Source organism: Myotis nattereri (genome assembly GCF_964212035.1).
Source record: "Myotis nattereri genome assembly, chromosome: 2".
NCBI classification, from domain to species: Eukaryota; Metazoa; Chordata; class Mammalia; order Chiroptera; family Vespertilionidae; genus Myotis; species Myotis nattereri.
Genome location: NC_138076.1, coordinates 119296354 through 119313450, shown reverse-complemented (window position 1 = coordinate 119313450; position 17097 = coordinate 119296354). Strand labels below are relative to the sequence as shown.

At 42.7% G+C, this 17097-nt stretch overlaps 1 protein-coding gene across 1 annotated transcript; it reads right to left on the bottom strand.

Annotated features, from left to right (window-relative positions):
- Positions 1-6307: 6307 nt before the first annotated feature.
- LOC308514864 (complement C1q and tumor necrosis factor-related protein 9A) lies at positions 6308-16393 on the bottom strand (the record flags this gene model as incomplete). Its single annotated transcript, XM_081085207.1, has 3 exons — positions 6308-7077; positions 8657-8719; positions 16228-16393. The coding sequence occupies 3 exons, from the start codon at positions 16391-16393 to the stop codon at positions 6308-6310; spliced, it is 999 nt and encodes a 332-aa protein (XP_080941333.1).
- Between the last annotated feature and the right edge of the window lie 704 nt (positions 16394-17097).

Below are 17097 nucleotides of genomic sequence, written 5' to 3'. Positions count from 1 at the left end.
CCCCCCAAATTGGTTCTCCCCACCCAAGACTCCCAGTCACCATGGCCAGTTCCATAGATCAGAGACACTTGGGGAACCCCAAACATGCAGTGCTACCACAGCTAAATACCCCCACAGGAATGCATTGCCCAGTGAGCTGTCCCTGGTTGGTGACATCACAGTAGACACCCTAGATATGTTGTGCGAGTGGGAGTGGAGGTAGCATCGCCGCGGCAGTAGAGGAGGCGCCGCCTCTGCCACCTCCCCCGCCACCACCCCTATTGCAGAGGCAGAGCAGGAGAGGCAGCGGAGCGGGCCCTTCCGCAGAGGCAGCGGGAGAGGGGGCTGCGCAGTCCCGGTCCCAGTGCTGCCCCTTCCACAGAGGCAGCCACAGAGGCAGCGGCACAGCCAGGTCCCGGTGCCACGCCTCCGCAGAGGCTGGACAGGGTGCAGCCTGCTGTGCCACAACCTCCCACAGCCCCTCCCCGAGCCGGCCTGGCCCCAGATAAGCCCCCACCCACCAGTGGGCAGGGCGGGGCCAGCACTAAGAAGCAAGGGCCGAGGGCCAGCAGCCAGGGCGGCCAGCTGTGGCAGCAGCAGCGGGGTGATGGAGGCGGTGGCTTCCCATCAGCGCCCGGTCACCTCCCACAGAGGGAGGCCAGACTGCAGCTTAGGCCTGCCCCCCAGTAGGTCAAACTTAATTCTAGACCAAACTTAATTTTCCCCAAGATTCGATCTCTTTCTGTTTTGTTTTGTTTTCTATCTCTGTTATGATGAGGACAGAGATTTTATGTTTTGCTTATTATTTCATTTGCTAATGCCTAGCATAGTATATTGCACCAAATAAATGCTCAATAAATATTTAAATAATTGACTTTCCAAGATCAAAGCCTTTGAAATTTATAATCATATTCTACTTTTCTTTATAAGCATCCATTACTCTTTGAATCACTTTTCTTGTTTTCTAGGCATTGCCTTCGGTCAGCTCCTCATTACTCTTACCTGGACTTTGTAGCAGTCTCCCAAGTGGTACTTTATTTCTTTTATGTCTTGTCTGTACTACCTGTTGTAGCCACCACGTTTTTAGTACAGTTCTGGTCATTGATTCAGCAAGTATTTCCTGAGCACATACTTTATGCTTGGGTCTGGTATAGATGCTAGCATAAAATGATATAGTATTCTTGTCTAACATCATCTTTCTGTATACAAATCATCTTTGATTCTATAAGGAATCCTCCTTTCTTGTGTAATAATGGCATATCTGGAAGTAACATCTGGAATATGTTGCTCAGCCTGTGTTGATGCCAGGCAGCATGCATGTGTGTGAATTATCCCTGGATGGTTTGACAATAAACACCAGCAGTGAATGAGGATTCCTTTTTCTCTGCAACCTCTCCAATACTTATCACTTGTTGATAATAGCCACTCTAACAGATGCGAGGTGCTGTATCTCACTGTAGTTTTGATTTGCATTTTCCTAATAGCTAGTGAAGTTGAACATCTTATCATATAGCTGTTGGCCATTTGTATGTCTTCTTGAGAGAGGTGTCTGTTCAGGTCCTTTGACCATTTTTTAATTGGACTGTTTGTTTAGTGTTGAGTTGTATGAGTTCTTTATATATTTTTGATACTAACCCCTTATCGGAGCTGTAGTTTGCAAATATAATCTTCCATTTGGTTGGTTGCCTTTTTGTTTTGCTGTCAGTTTCTTTTGCTGTGCAGCTTTTTAGTTTGATATAGTTCCATTGATTTATTTTTGCCTTTACTTCCCTTGCCTTTGGGGGCAAATTCATAAAATCCTCTCTAAGATCAAGGTCCATAATTTACTACCTATATTTTTCTCTACGTAATTCTTTGTTTCAGGTCTCATATTTAGGTCTTTGACCAGGAATCAAACCAGCAACCCTTTGGTGCACAGGACAACACATACCAACTGAGCCACACTGGCCAGGGCCCAACATGGTTTTTATACCAGGGAAATTAGGGGCCATCCCCCGGCTGCCAAATGTTTATAATGCAAACACTTAAGCCTAAAAGCGCCCTCAGTGGATGATGATGAACTTGTGCTAAGTTAACAAGTTGTCTTGTGTCACAGAGAGCCTGCCATAATTCTACTTTTTAAACTTGCAGTCCAGATTCACAATCAATAAGAAATAATTCCAAATGGCAGATCAGACCCTACACCAATCCTGGTCAATGTTATCTTCTTAAAGACCTTTAAAACTTATTTTACATCTCATCTTCTACATTTGCCCTATAAAAATTATTTTATAAAAACTTGTAGCCTATGTCCTGGTCATAAGTTGCAGTTTTTTTCTTTATGCTTATCTCAGTCTGTAAACTTGTAGTCTTAAATAGAAGGGAGTCAGCACATGTATTCTCCTGTTGGCTCCATAGCAAAACTAGATTTTACACAGGGGAACAATAAATTGGGTTATTATAATTTTTTTAAAGCGAAGAATAAAAACATTCTGGCTAGATAAGTAAGAATAATGATCAGTTAGCCATTTTGCAGCTGGACAGAGCATGAGACAAGCTCCCAACCTGGGGTGCAAAATTTAAGGAGGCACCCACTCTTGGGGGTCATGTGAATGAGGGTCCTAAGAGTGAGTGCCTCCTTAAATTTTACACCCTGGGTGCCTCACCTGCTTCACTCTAGCCCTGGCCCTGTCCTGGAAGAAACATATATTAAGGAAGGCCAATAAAATACCTATAAGTAGAAATTATTTCTAAAATATTCCCTAGCCAGAGAGTAAATTTTTAGTAATTTCATCTATCAACATGCTGCCTGCTCATAATGATAATTCAGGAAAGTCCCACTCTCCCACAGAATGACGATAACACCATAACCACATTGATCTGGTTGGAGTATGGGTAGAATGGCTGTAAGCCCCAATTTCAAGTGGTACATCCTGTCGACAACTCATCCCAATCTGTGATTTAGAAAATTCTGTAGCTTGAATATGCACCGAGATTGCATCCTTTTGCTTTTACATTAGTTGCTCTCTACTAATAGAAAGATGCACTGAGTTAACTTCTGAGGATCAAAGCCACTATTGCACAACAGGAGATTGGGGTACAGCAAGGCTAAAAAATGCACACAATTCAAATTCCTTTGTCATGGCTGGAACAACAACCCATATTTCAACTCTGTCTTGGGCCGTTCCACTATAATTTTGCTGCCACTCTCCTTGGACCACAGCCCACTCAAATTTCTTTTAGAAGAAAGTTGTAGTAACAACAACAACAACAAAATCTGCATCAAACTGGTTTAAGCAAACAGAGAATTGTTGGTCCACACAACAAAATATTCCAGGAGTATTCTACCTTCATGTTCAGCTGGATTTAAGGCCCTAAACAATGTTCTCATGACTGGGTTCTCCCAGCCGTTTGGCTTGCTTCTCCCTCTCTATAGGTCAGAACAATGGCTGCCAGCTAAAGCTCTAACTTTAGAGAGCTTTTAAAATCTGAGAAAGGCCTTGCCATTTTTCCCATGGGATTTCCACAGTTCAGATGGCATCTCATTGGCTCTGACTGGATCAAGTTCCATCATGGACATCGTTGCCATGGCTAGAAGGAGGTGCTGTTCTCTTTAGCCAAGCCTGAGTCCTACGTTCCTCCCGCCCCCGAGTGTAGAGCCTACAAAATCTGAAAGATGGGGCCTGAGAGTGGACATTGAGCTACTTTCATCAGAAGAAAGGGAAGTGAATGGAATGCATCTGAACAGGAAATGTTGGCTGTAGGCAAGTTTCTCTTTTACTCCACTCTCCTAGTAAATTCAACTCTATTTTCCAACTCAAACTGTAACTCTCCTGTCTCTCTCCAATGGCCATTTTCTCTTGTGTAGCTCATTTAACATTTCAGAAGGTAAATAGTGGGGGGGAAAAATTCAGTGGGAATTGCCCTGCTGGGTTTCAGACTTATTTGATACCAATGATTCCTCTTTTCCTTCCAAATTCTCCCACTGGATGGAGCCTCTATCCTATGTCTGTCTCACCATTGTTTTTGGAAACATGTAACTTGCTGCCTGGTTTCACAGGCTCACAGATAGAGAAGAGCTTTGCCCCACGGTGATTAACACAATAGGTCTCCTCTATAACCGACTTAAATGATTAAGATAATAAGACTTGGAACTTTGCGTTGAGGACATTTAGATGAAATTTTTGGACTTAGAGTTGATGTGAAATTGTAATGACTTTTGGGGATGTTGGGATGGGATAAATGTATTCAGCATGTGGGAAGGACATGAATTTGAGGGGATCAGAGAACAGACTGTTGTGGGTTGAATTGTGTCTCCCCAAAAGACGAAGTCGTAACCCTTGGTGTCTGTAAATCTGGTCTTATTTGGGAATAGGGTGCTTGCAGATATAATCAGATTAAGATTGCAGTAGACAGTTAGATAGGCATGAGTAGAGCAGGAATGATGGGCCGGGTGCAGAGGGTCACCAGGGTGAGAGTCCCAGGTGCCTAGCAATGGGAAAAACTACAAGCCCTTATATGACCCATTCCCTTAAGCATTAACCCCTGGAGATGACATCTAGGCTTCAGCTGTGTTTCAGTCCAGGCCCAGCGAAATAGCAAAAGCAGATGGAGCAATGCTGTGGCTGACATCAGGACCAGCTGCAATGACTAATGACCCCCTCCCCTCTGGCCGATCAATCAGTGGAGACTGTGAGGAGTACACCTGGAAGCTGATGAATACTCTATTGATATCCTCCCCTGAGACCTCAAATAAAAGCTCTCAGGTTGGAGAACCGAGCACTGCTCTCTCTATGGCGCACACCCATGCCTTTCCACACCCTTCTTTCCCCCTAAGGTCTCTCTCTCTCTCTCTCCCCCCTAAGATTCACAAGGGCCCTTCTTTTGCTGTAACTTGTTTCCTTCTACGGCTCACTTCTTCTACCCTGTGACTTTCTAAATAAACTTTCTCTTATAGTTTGAGCCTTGGCTCTGCATTCCTTCCTAGCCGGAAATTAAGTACCGAGGTTGCTAAGCTGAGGTTAACACCTGGTGCCATTTTCTGCTGATAACTAGATGATATCATACTGGATGAGTGTTGGCCCTAATCCAATACAATTGGTGTCTTTATAAAAAGAGGGAGATTTGTACTGGTACACAGACAAAGTGAAGATGGCCATGTAAAGTCAGAGATAAAGCTCGAAGTGATGCTGCCACAGCCGTGAAATGTCTAGGATTTCTAGAATCTGGAAGCAGCAAGGAAGGATCCTCCCCTGGAGGCTTTATAAGGAACTGGTCCTGCCAACACCTTGATTTTGCATTTCTAGCCTCCTGAACTGTGAGAATAAATGTCTGTGGCTTTAAGCCACTCAGGTTGTGGTGCTTTGTCATGGCAATCCTAGGAAAGTAATACACATTCAAGTCCGGCAAATGGCTCCCTAAACAACTATTTGTTGAACTGAATGGCAATTAAAACTTAAATTAAAACAGTCTGAGTGAAGTGTGTTGCGGCCAAAGGTAAACTGAGGGGGGGGGGGGGCGGCGGTTGAAAGGATTAAGGAAAGACAGATAAGAGAATGAAAGCAGGGTCTCGGTGGGACGCTGCTCCCTGATGAGGAGACAGCGCCAGCACCCACAAGCCGTGTCTTTATTTTATAGCAGATGCCACAAGGCAAAGTAGGGGCGTGATCACGTTGTTTACAGCATTCTCGTGAGTTCCAACCTCACTCAACTATATGTACCTGAACTCTACCACAAGGCACGTGGGGCTACGAGCTCGGACCATAGGTTTAAGCTTACAACCACAGCCGTTGGCTATGATTGTGCTGGGAGGGCCCTGCCCTCCAGGAGGGACTTGCACGTGGCAATGAGAGGACCCTGTCCTTTCATTAGTCCGAGGTTTGAACCTGGCCAAAACACTGTAGCTGTGCCCCATAAAGTGTTGTGCCCGTTTCTGGGATGCCTCATTGTCACCAGCTTAACACTCTTACTAGTCACTAAGTGGAGAAAACATTTTCCTTTCTCCCTGTTGTCCTCAGAAACACAGATGAGAGATCAATCATAAAATGGCTCCTTTGAGCCCTAAAATGATATCAAAACATTCCACAAGAAATGCACATGCAAAGCATTCTTCAGATAATGAAAATAATGAAAAATATCAAAATTACAATAAAAAATGCAGGTACTTAAAATTTTACTCTAAGGAAGATAGCAAATTACATAGAATTGGTGTTAAGAATGACATTTCTATTTTTACCTTTTTATGATAATTACAATACTGAGAGTAATTAACATAGAAAAATCATCTATTGTATCTTCACCGAGCTAACTCTGATGGGTGGCAAGGCGGATTTATAAACACTCCCCATCATTAGCTGCTGAACAAAAGGAAGCCTGTGAAAGTTGTGTCATCATCCTCATCCGCAAACAGGCCGTTAAACCTCTCCCCTCCGGACACCTGCAGCCACACCTCGTCCCCCAGCTTCAGCGGCAGCACAATGCCGCCAGAGGCCTGGTCCTCAGAGCTCATGTAACTGTCCTTCGTGTGCAGTATTTTTACCCCATTTTTGACCAAAGATACCTGCACATTCCTGGAGAACACAGTGATGTGGTAGGTGAAGTAATAGACGCCGGCAATGTGGCAAGTAAATTTTCCCGTAGCTATATCATAATGGTTGAATTCATTATACAAGATCCGGTCAAATTTAATGGGTACGTCTGAAGAAGGAAACTTGCTCAGCACAGTGAGCCCCACAGTGAAAGCACTTTTGGGCAAGACTGGAGTCTCACCAATTTTCCCTTTTTCCCCTCGATCCCCTTTCCAGCCTCTCATTCCCCGGGCTCCTGGCTCACCTTGAGGTCCCAAGGGCCCAGCATCTCCCTTGGGACCAGGCTTTCCAAGGGGGCCTATGGGGCCCTGCAAACCGGTTGGGCCCACAGGTCCACTGCTACCCTTTAGCCCTGCTGGGCCAACGGGACCCACATCGCCTTTCTCCCCCTTTTGCCCTTGAGGACCAGTCTCTCCTCTGAGGCCTTTCTCCCCCATGGGGCCAACAAATCCCTTTGGCCCATGTTTCCCTGGGGGTCCTCTGGAGCCTGGATCTCCTTTGATGCCTTTTGCTTCAACTCTTCCATCTGCTCCTAGGTAGAGAGAGAGAAAGAGAGAGAGAGTAAACCAAGGAAAAAATGATTTGTGAAACATTACCTATAAAAACAACTGGTTTTTCTACTATTGAATATACAAGTGTGATAAAACAGTGTACAGGTTTAGCATATACTCAAGGTTTGAAAACCCATCCATTCCTAAATCGCATGCGTGCGCACGTACCCACACAAACAAAACACTACTGAACTAGTGTCAGGGCTCTCATCAGGAGGCACAACTCTTTACCGTCTATTCGACTGCTAACATTGCCGATTCTTGAGGAAACATATCTTTGGAATTAGCTCAGGTTACTTTCAGGAAACTGACAACTATGTGATGTCCCCCGAAAAGCTCCTCATGGAGGGAGCAATCACTAGTCTTCAGTGTGCCATTTATTGGTCTCTACTGCCCAGCCCAGCCTGTCCATTGTGCCAACTGTATTGGGCTACTTGTCAATATGCAGAATAGCTCTGTGCTTCCAGGTTCCTTTGCCTTGACTGGAAAGCAGTGACTATGAGCATGGACTCAGAAGTTAAAGCCAGAATTCAATCCTGTCTCCACCACTTATGCACAGTGGGATGTTAGCCAAGCGGACTAGCCACCTCTCTTTCCTCCTCTGAATATTGGGATAATCATATTACTTCATTTATAGGCGGTTGTATTGAGTCAATATATGAAAAGCACTTAGGACAACCTAGCACAAAGTGAACATTATATGTTAGCCATTATGTCTATTCTCCATCCCCATCAGTCACAGTTGCCAAGGTTCCTCCCTTCCTTTCAGGGCCCAATTCAATGCCACCTTCTCCATGTAGAGGCACTGAGTCAAAATTCAGTGTCATTTCTCAGTGCTCATACGCTAACTGAGGCTGCAGCAATCTATGATCAAAGGCCAAATCCAGTGTGCTGTCTGATTGTATTTAATTGTTTGTTTGTTTATATATTTATTTACTATTTTTATTTATTTCAGAGAGGAAGGGAGAGGAAGAGAGAGATAGAAACATCAATGATGAGAGAGAATCATTGATCGGCTGCCTCCTGCATGCCCCTTACTGGGGATCGAGTCTGCAACCCAGGCATGTGCCCTTGACCAGAATTGAACCTGAGACCCTTCAGTCCACAGGCCAGTGCTCTATCCTCTGAGTGAACCAGGTGGTGCCTGTCTGATTTTATATGGCCCACAGCTAAGAATAATTTACACTTTTAAGTAGTCACAAATAACATTCCGCAATACATGACAATTATATAAAGTTCAGATTTTGTTTTTCATTTTTCATAAGCACTTCCCCACTTATATAAGTAGAGACTCCAGCTGCTTTTCACTACAATGGCCGAGTTAAGTGGTAGTGACAGAAACCGTATGGCCGGCAAAGCTAAAAATACTATTGGGCCCTTTGCAGAAAAAGCTTGCTGATCTCAGCACTGAATTATGAGCTTCTGGAGAGCAAGAACTGTTACCTTTATTGTTGGGTTATTCCCACAGCCCAGTAAACTACTTCTCCTTGGGAAGAACTTATTGCTAAATCCTTGATGGTTCGGAATGAGAGCATGGTGAAACGGAACACGGTGTCTGACCTTGTTCTCCTTTCTGGCCGTGCATGCCATCCTTCCCTGGACCACCAGGACGTCCTGGTTCTCCTAAGTGGGAAAGAGAGAAAAAAGACAAGAGTTGAATTTCCAGTTTTCCTAGATATCGGTCTCAATCAGTGATGTAGACTGGTGAGAGGCAGATGTGAGGGAGCAGTAGGGTGCTGGGTTGTGTGAAAGAAGTGAATTATTATAAAATGAATTGGACGTCTCAAGTACTCAGCTCCCAAAGGCAGGACAAGAAGGGAGCATGTGCACAGATCATCACAATTGAGTTTTCTCATGTGAGGAGCACTCAGGACGTGATCAAATATCTGGGGCACCCTGGCTGGTGTGGCTCAGGTGGTTGGAGCTTTGTCCCTTACATCAAACATGGCAGGTTCAATTCCCGGTCATGAGGCAACCAATAGATGTTTCTCTCTCACATCAATATTACTTGCTCCCTCTCCCTTCCTTTCTCTAAAAATTAATTTTAAAAAATGCCAAAGGCATTGGGTGACTTTGTCACTTCTCCTTTTCTTTATTTCCTTTTATGTTTTGAATTGAACATTTTATTTTTCATTTATGGTTTACATTTAAAATTATTTTGTATAAGCATTAGGTGACCAGCATACTGGTTAATCTTATACTTTACAAAGTGTTCTTCTAATATTTCCAGTACCCACTGGGCACCATACATGGTTATTACAATATTATTGACTATACTAGTGGCCTGGTGCACAAAATTCATGCACATTAAATGAGAATTAATTGGAGGAAATATTTTAATATTGTTATTTGCCCTTTCTCTATAATAGAAGTGTCAGAGATGAAAGAAAATTAGTAAAATGTATATGAAAATCTTTCTCCTGTCAGGGTCTGGGGTGCGCCATGGGACTCAGTGTCAAGTCCCCACCCAACCGCGTGCACCTTGAAATCAAGCGAGACCTAGACCCAGCCAGCCCCACCCTCATCAAGCCCTGCCGGGCAGGGGGCGCTGCCTCAGGTACCCTGGCCTGGCGCTGGGCAGGGGTCACAGCCTCAGGTCCCCCGTCAAGCCCCGCTGGGCTGGGGGCGCAGCCAGGCACCAGGGAAGGGAGTGCAACCTGAGGTCCCCCATCAAGCCCCATCAGGTGGGGGGGTGCGGCCTGAGGTCTCCCTTCAAGCCCTGCTGGGTGGGGGGTGCAACCTGAGGTCCCCTGCCGCGGCCCGGCACCACCCATCCTCAGGTCCCTGCTGATCGCTCTTTATGGCTCATTACGGGAACCCCGCCTCCGCTGTGGGCGCAGCCATCTCGTATTACAGGAACCCTGCCTCTGCTGTGGGCGCAGCCATCTTGTGACGGCGTGATGGAGTGAGGATCAATTTGCATATTACCTCTTTATTATATAGGATTCCCTATGCTCTACTTTACATCCCAATGAGTATTTTGTAATTACCACTTTATAATGCTTCTTCTTTGTTTTGGTTAATCCTCACCAGAGGATATTTTTTTCCATTGCTTTTTAGAGAGAGTGGAAGGGAGAGCAAGGGTGAGAAAGAAAGAGTGAGGGAGAGAGAGAAACATCGATATGAGAGAGACACATTGATTGGTTAGTCTCCCACACATGCCCTGACTGGGGCCAAGGATGAACCTGAAACCCTGATACGTGCCCTTGACCAGGAATTGAACTGGAGATTCAGGTGCATAGGCCACTGCTCTAACCATTTAGCTACACCACCCATGACCAAATTTGTACTTCTTAATTCCTTCACATTTTTTTTACCCAGTCCTCGAACCCCATCCCCCTCTGCAACCATTAGTCTGTTCTGCATCAATGAGTCTGTTTCAATTTTGTTTGTTCATTTATTTTTGTTCTTTAGATTCTACACATAAGTGAAATCATATGGTAGTTGTCCTTCTCTGAGTGACTTATTTTACTTAGCATCATACCCTCTAGGTTCATCTGTCCCAAATGGTAAGATTTTATTCTTTTGTATGACCCAGGAACATTCCATTTTATGTACGTACCACAACTTTTTTTTACTAAATTTGAAATGACACTTGGGTTACTTTCATAACTTGGCTATTGTAAACAATGCTGCAATAAACATAGGAGTGCATATATTCTTCCGAATTAGTGTTGTGGATATATATATATATAATCACTGGGTCACAGGCAGCTTCATTTTTAATTTTTGAGGACCCTCCATACTATTTTCCATAGTGGCTGTACCAATCTGCATTTCCACCAACACTGTTCAAGGGTTCCCTTTAGTCCAAATCCTCACCATCACTTATTATTTGTGGATTAATTGATGACAGCCATTCTGATAAGTATGAAGGGAAATCCTACTGTGGTTTTAAGTTGCATTTCTCTGATGATTAGTGACACTAAGCATCTTTTCATATGTCTGTTGGCCATCTGTATGCCCTTTTTGGAGAAGTGTCCAGTCTACTGCCTATATTTTTAACTAGATTTGTTTGACTCTGGTGTTGTTATATGAGTTCTTTATATATTTTAGATATTAACCCCTTATCAGATGTATCATTGGTGAGTATCTTCACCCATTCAACAGATTGTTTTTATGTTTTGTTAATAGTTTTCTTGGCTGTGCAGAAACTGTTTAGTTTGATGTAGTCCCATTTGTTATTTTTTAAAAAAATATTTTTATTGATTTCAGAGAGGAAGGGAAAGGGAGAGATAGAAATATCAATGATGAGAGAGAATCATTGATTGGCTGCCTCCTGCATGCCCCACACTAGGGATCAAGCCCACAACCCAGGCATGTGCCCTGACCAGGAATCAAACCATGACTTCCTGATTCATAGGTCAATGCTCAACGATTGAGCCACACTGGCTGGGCCCATTTGTTTTTTATTTGTTTCCTTTGCCTAAGGAAAACATATCAGAAAAAAGTATTACTAGGAGAAATGTCAGAGATTTTACTGCCTATGATTTCTTCCAGGAGTTTTATGGTTTTGAGTCTTACATATAAGTCTTTAATCCATTTAGAGTTTATTCTTGTATATGGTGTAGAAGGTAGTTTAGTTTCATTTTTTTTTTTTTTGCATATATCTGTTCAATTTTCCCAACACAATTTACTGAATAGATAGTCTTTTTCCCATTGTATGTTTTTGCCTCCTTTGTCAAATATTAATTGACCATATGGTGTGGGTTTATATCTGGGCTCTCTATTCTATTCCATTGAAGTATTTGTCTGTATTTATGCTGGTATTATTCTGTTTTTATCACTGTGGCCTTATCGTATTGTTTGCTATCAGGTAGCATGATACCTTCACTTTGTTCTGTTTCAAGATTACTGTGGCTATTCAGGGCCTTTTGTGATTCCATATAAATTTTTGCATTATTTGTTTTAGTTTTGTGAATTATGTCATTTGCACCTTGATAGAAATTGCATTGAATCTGTAGATTGCTTTGGGTAATATGGGCATTTTAATGATGTTAATTATTCTTATCTATTTACATGGCATATCCTTCCATTTATTTGTATGTTCTTCAGTTTTTTTCTTCATTATATTATAATTTTCTGAGTTGCAGGTCTTTTATCTCCTTGATTAAATTTATTCCTAGATATTTTTGATGCAATTATAAGTGGGATTGTTTTCTTCCTCTTTTTGAGGGTTCATTATTGGTATATAAAAATGCAATTGATTTCTGAATGTTTATTTTGTATCTTGGTACTTTACTGAATTTATCATGTCCAATAGGTTTTTTTGGTAGAATCTGTAGGGTTCTCTATATACAGTATGATGTAATATGCAAATAAGGACAGTTTACTTCTTCATTTCCAATTTGGATGCCTTTTATTTCTTCTTCTTGTCTGATTGCTGTGGCTAAGGCTTTCTGGGACTATGTTGAACAAGAGGGGTGGAAGTGGATATCCCTTTCTTATTCTTAATCTTAAGAAAAACACTTTGAGTTTTTCCCATTTTATTTATGTGGTATAACACATCAATTGATTTGCAGATATTGTACCCACCTTGAATTCCAGTAATAAATCTCATTTGATCATGGTGTATGATCTTGTTAATGTATTGCTAGATCCAGTTTGCTAATATTTTGTGGAAGATTTTAGCATCTATGTTCATCAGGGATATTGGACTACAGTTTTCTTTCTTTGTATTGTCTTTATCTAGTTTTGGAATTAGGATAATGCTGGCTTCATAAATAAGCATGGAAGTTTTCTCTCCTCTTGAATTTTTTAGAATAATTTAAGAAGGGTGGCAGTAGAAGAACTTACTAGGATGCGGATTGAGTCCGCAACCCAGGCATATGCCCTGACCAGGAATCAAACCCTGACCTCCTGGCTCATAGGCTGACATTCAACCACTGAGCCACTCTGGCTGGACTAGTCTTTGTTTTAAAGTTTATTTTGTCTGATATAAGTATTGTTACCCCATATTTTTTTGTTTCCATTTAATATATTTTTTTATCCCTTCACTTTTAGTCTATATATGTTTCTCATTCTGAGGTGGGTTTCTTTTAGATAGCATAAATATGGCTCTTGTTTTCTTATCCATTCAGTTACTCTATGCGTTTTGATTGGAGCATTTAAGCCATTTACGTTTAAAGTGATTATTGATAGTTACATATTTATTGACAATTTTATTCCTCTTTTTTTCTTTCTTCTTAAAGAATCCTTTTAACATTTCTTGTAATAATAGTTTTGTACTAATATACCCCTTTAGCTTTTTCTTGTCTGGAAAGCTCTTTATTCCTTCTTCAATTTTAAAGCTAGCCTTACTAGATAGAGTAGTCTTGATTGTAAGTCTTTGTTTTTCATCACTTCAAATATTTTGAGTCAATTAATTCTGTTCTGAAATGTTTCTGTTGAGAAATTAGCTGACAAGGAGCTCCCTTGTAGGAAACTAACTGTCTTTCTCTTGCTGCTTTTAAGATTCTCTCTTTGTCTTTGACCTTTGCCATTTTAATTTTGATGTGTCTTAGTATTGGCCTGTTTGGGTTCATCTTGTTTGGGATTCTTTGTACATCCAGGCCTAGTGTGTCTTTTTTCTTCTCAAGATTAGGAAAGTTTTCAGTTATTGTTTCTTCAAATAGGATCCAATCTTTTGCTCTCTCTCTTCTCCTTCTGGCATCCCTGTATTGCAAATGTTGTTATACTTCATTGTTTCATATAGATCCCTTAAACTTATCCTCATTTTTAAGAAATTCTTTTTTCTTTTTGCTGCTCTGATTGGGTGTTTTTTGCTACCTGTCTTCCAAATCACTGTCTCAATCTCCACTTTATCTAATCTGCTGTTGATTTCATTTCAGATATTGTATTCTTCATTTTTACTAGTTCTTTTTTATGATTTTTGTGAATTTTTTTTTTATGTTTACTATCTTTTTGTTTAAGTTCTCACTGAGCTCATCAATTCTTCTTCTAGGTTCCTTGAGCATCCTTATAACTATTGTTTTGAACTCTGTATCTGGTAGATGCTCGCCTCCATTTCATTTAGTTATTTCCTGGGTATTTCTTCTATTCTTTCATTTTGGGCATTTTTTTGTAATTGTTTCTGTGCATTAGGTAGATCTGCTATGCTTCCCAGTCTTGGTATGGATGCCTTATGTAGTAGGTGTCTTGTGGGCTCAGTGGTGCTGTCTCCCTGATCGCATAGGTGGTACATGCTCCAAGAATGTCCCTCATGTGTGATATGTGAAACTTGCTATATTAGTTGAGTTTTGCCACTTTGAGGCAAAAAGAGTAGGTAAGCCCGGCTGGTGTTGCTCAGTGGTTCAGTTTTTTTGTTTTGTTTTGTTTTGTTTTGTTTTTTTCCCCAGTGGTTCAGTTTTGACTCATGCACCAAGAAGTCACTGGTTTGATTATGGGTCAAGATACATATCCATAAAATTAATGAAAACATTTTTAAAAGGACAGGAAATTACTATTATTATTTTTTGTAAATCAATCAAAATTATACCCATTTCTTGTTAGATCAGTAAAAATATATATTTTTGGTGTGCTGCAGAACTTTAGTAATTATTGTATGTGGCCCATGAGATGAAAAAGGTTGAAAATCTCTGTCCTAGAAAAGTCCACCTCGAGCACCCAGCCTCTGCAAGCATACCCTCGGCCACAACCCCTCCAGCAGCTCCAGGTAGCTCAGGCTCAGGCACCTGTCCTGCCCCCCTGAGTCCCTCATGCTGAGCAAGGAGGACTTCTCCTCCCCCCTGCCGCCCCCCCCCCCCCCCCGGCTCTATTCTCAGGGAGCTGGGAGACTTCCATCAATGAGACTGAGATCCCTCTGAATCCAGGGTCCCAGCACAGGCAGGGATCCCTGAGTAGCAGCTGTATGGCTTCAGGTTAGTGTCCATTTTTGTATTCTCTACAGTCCTCTGCCTTGCAGCACGGCCAGGAGTCATTAACTCCCACCTGCATTGCAGCTGGATGCTCTCTGGCAAAAACTTTAACATGCTCAAAGTCACTAATCATCGGAGAGATGCAAATCAAAATGACAGTGAGGTACCATCTCACACCTGTCAGAGTGGCTATCATCAACAAATCAACAAATGACAAGTGCTGGCAAGGATGCAGAGAAAAAGGAACACTCGTGCATTGCTGGTGGGAATGCAGATTGGTGCAGCCACTATGGAAGACAGTATGGCGTTTCCTCAAAAAGTTAAAAATGGAACTCCCATTTGACCCAGTGATCCCACTTCTAGGAATATATCCAAAGAAACTAGAAACACCAATCAGAAAGGATATATGCACCCCTATGTTCATAGCAGCACAATTTACAATAGCTGAAATTTGGAAACAGCCTAAGTGCCCATAGCAAATGAGTGGATTAAAAACTATCTACACAATGGAATACTATGCTACTGTAAAGAGGAAGGAACTCCTACCATTTGCAACAGCATGGATGGACCTGGAGAGCATTATGCTAAGTGAAATAAGTCAGTCAGAGAAAGTTAAATATCACATGCTCTCACTCATTTGTGAAATATAATGAACAACATAAACTGATGAACAAAAACAGATCCAGAGACAGAGAAGCATCGATCAGACCATCAAACCTCAGAGGGAAGGTAGGGGAGGGTGGGGGTAAGGGGAGAGATCAACCAAAGGACTTGTATGCATGCATATAAGCCTAACCAATCGACACAGACAACAGGGGGGTGAGGGCATGAGTGGGGGGTTGGAGGGGGCAAAGGGGAGATAAGGGCACATATGTAATACCTTAATCAATAAAGAAAAAAACCAAACTTAGCAATTGGGTCTCTCTATAGCCCCATGTGCTCAAGATCCCTCATACCTGTCTTGTTGTCTGAGGCAGGAAGATCTATGACATTATATTCTCCCGAAAATGGTCTGTAATAGCGGAGATGATGGTTAACAACAGGTTTCCCCCAGTAGATGACAAAGTGCATGAGGAAGGAGTTCCTGTCACTCTTGTCCAAACACCCAGGCATTCGGCCCAGAATCTGGTGTGGAGCGGCTTTCAGTAAGTATGTGCTGAGTGATGGGTGAGTGAGGAGCAGGTGATGACCACACAGGTGATGAACGAATGAATGAGGGAAAAGAAATGAAGGGATAAATGGAACAGCAGCTAACGGCCACCAGGTGGTAAGTACCTGCATCCCCTTTGTCACCCTTTGCTCCATCTCGTCCATCTCTTCCAGGCAAACCATTGTGACCGGGATTCCCAGGGACACCAGGGTGCCCTTGCCTGCACGTGTCCTGTGAGTTCACGTTCCCTGTGCAGACTCCAGTGGCAAGCAGGAGCCACCAGATCCTCATGGTCCAGACGACAGAGCTGAACTGAAAGAGATCAAAAGGGGGAACCTTTGTCCCGGGGACCATGGCAAGCCTCTGCTCCTCACCCCTGGTGAGGCCCGCACAGATGGTCAGGGTGGGTCAGGGTAGGAGCTGGTAGCAGTCCAAGTTGCTTACAACGAGAAAGACATTGTCCTTGGAAGGGACACATGTGATTGGCACCACTTTTAATGGTGAGCAATCCAGGAGAAAGGCAGGTCCCAAGTCAGGGCACTTCCCTTTACCACGTCACTTTGGGAAACCACTTTTCAGAGCCGCAGAAGATGTTAACGCCTACTTACCTCAGAGAGCTGCTGCAAAAACCAGATTTGGTCACCATGCACATGAAAGTACAGCCAACTAGAGGTAGCATTTGACTCGGCAATCCCCCTTCTGGGTATATATGCACAAGCACTGAAAGCAGGGTCTCCAGCAGCTGGTTCTCCGCCCATGTTCACAGTTGCATCACTCACGATAGTCAAAAGGTGGAAGCAACCCAATAAATGCATAGATGAAATCTGGCCTATCCATGCTGTGGAATGTGAGTCAGCCTTAAAGAGGAAAGAAACTCGGGCCCTGCCACACATGGAGAAACCCGGAAGCATTATGCTGCTGCACAACAATGTCAGTGTCTCTAACACCATGAACCGAACTCTTAAAAATGATTAAAATGGTTTTGTGTGTATTTT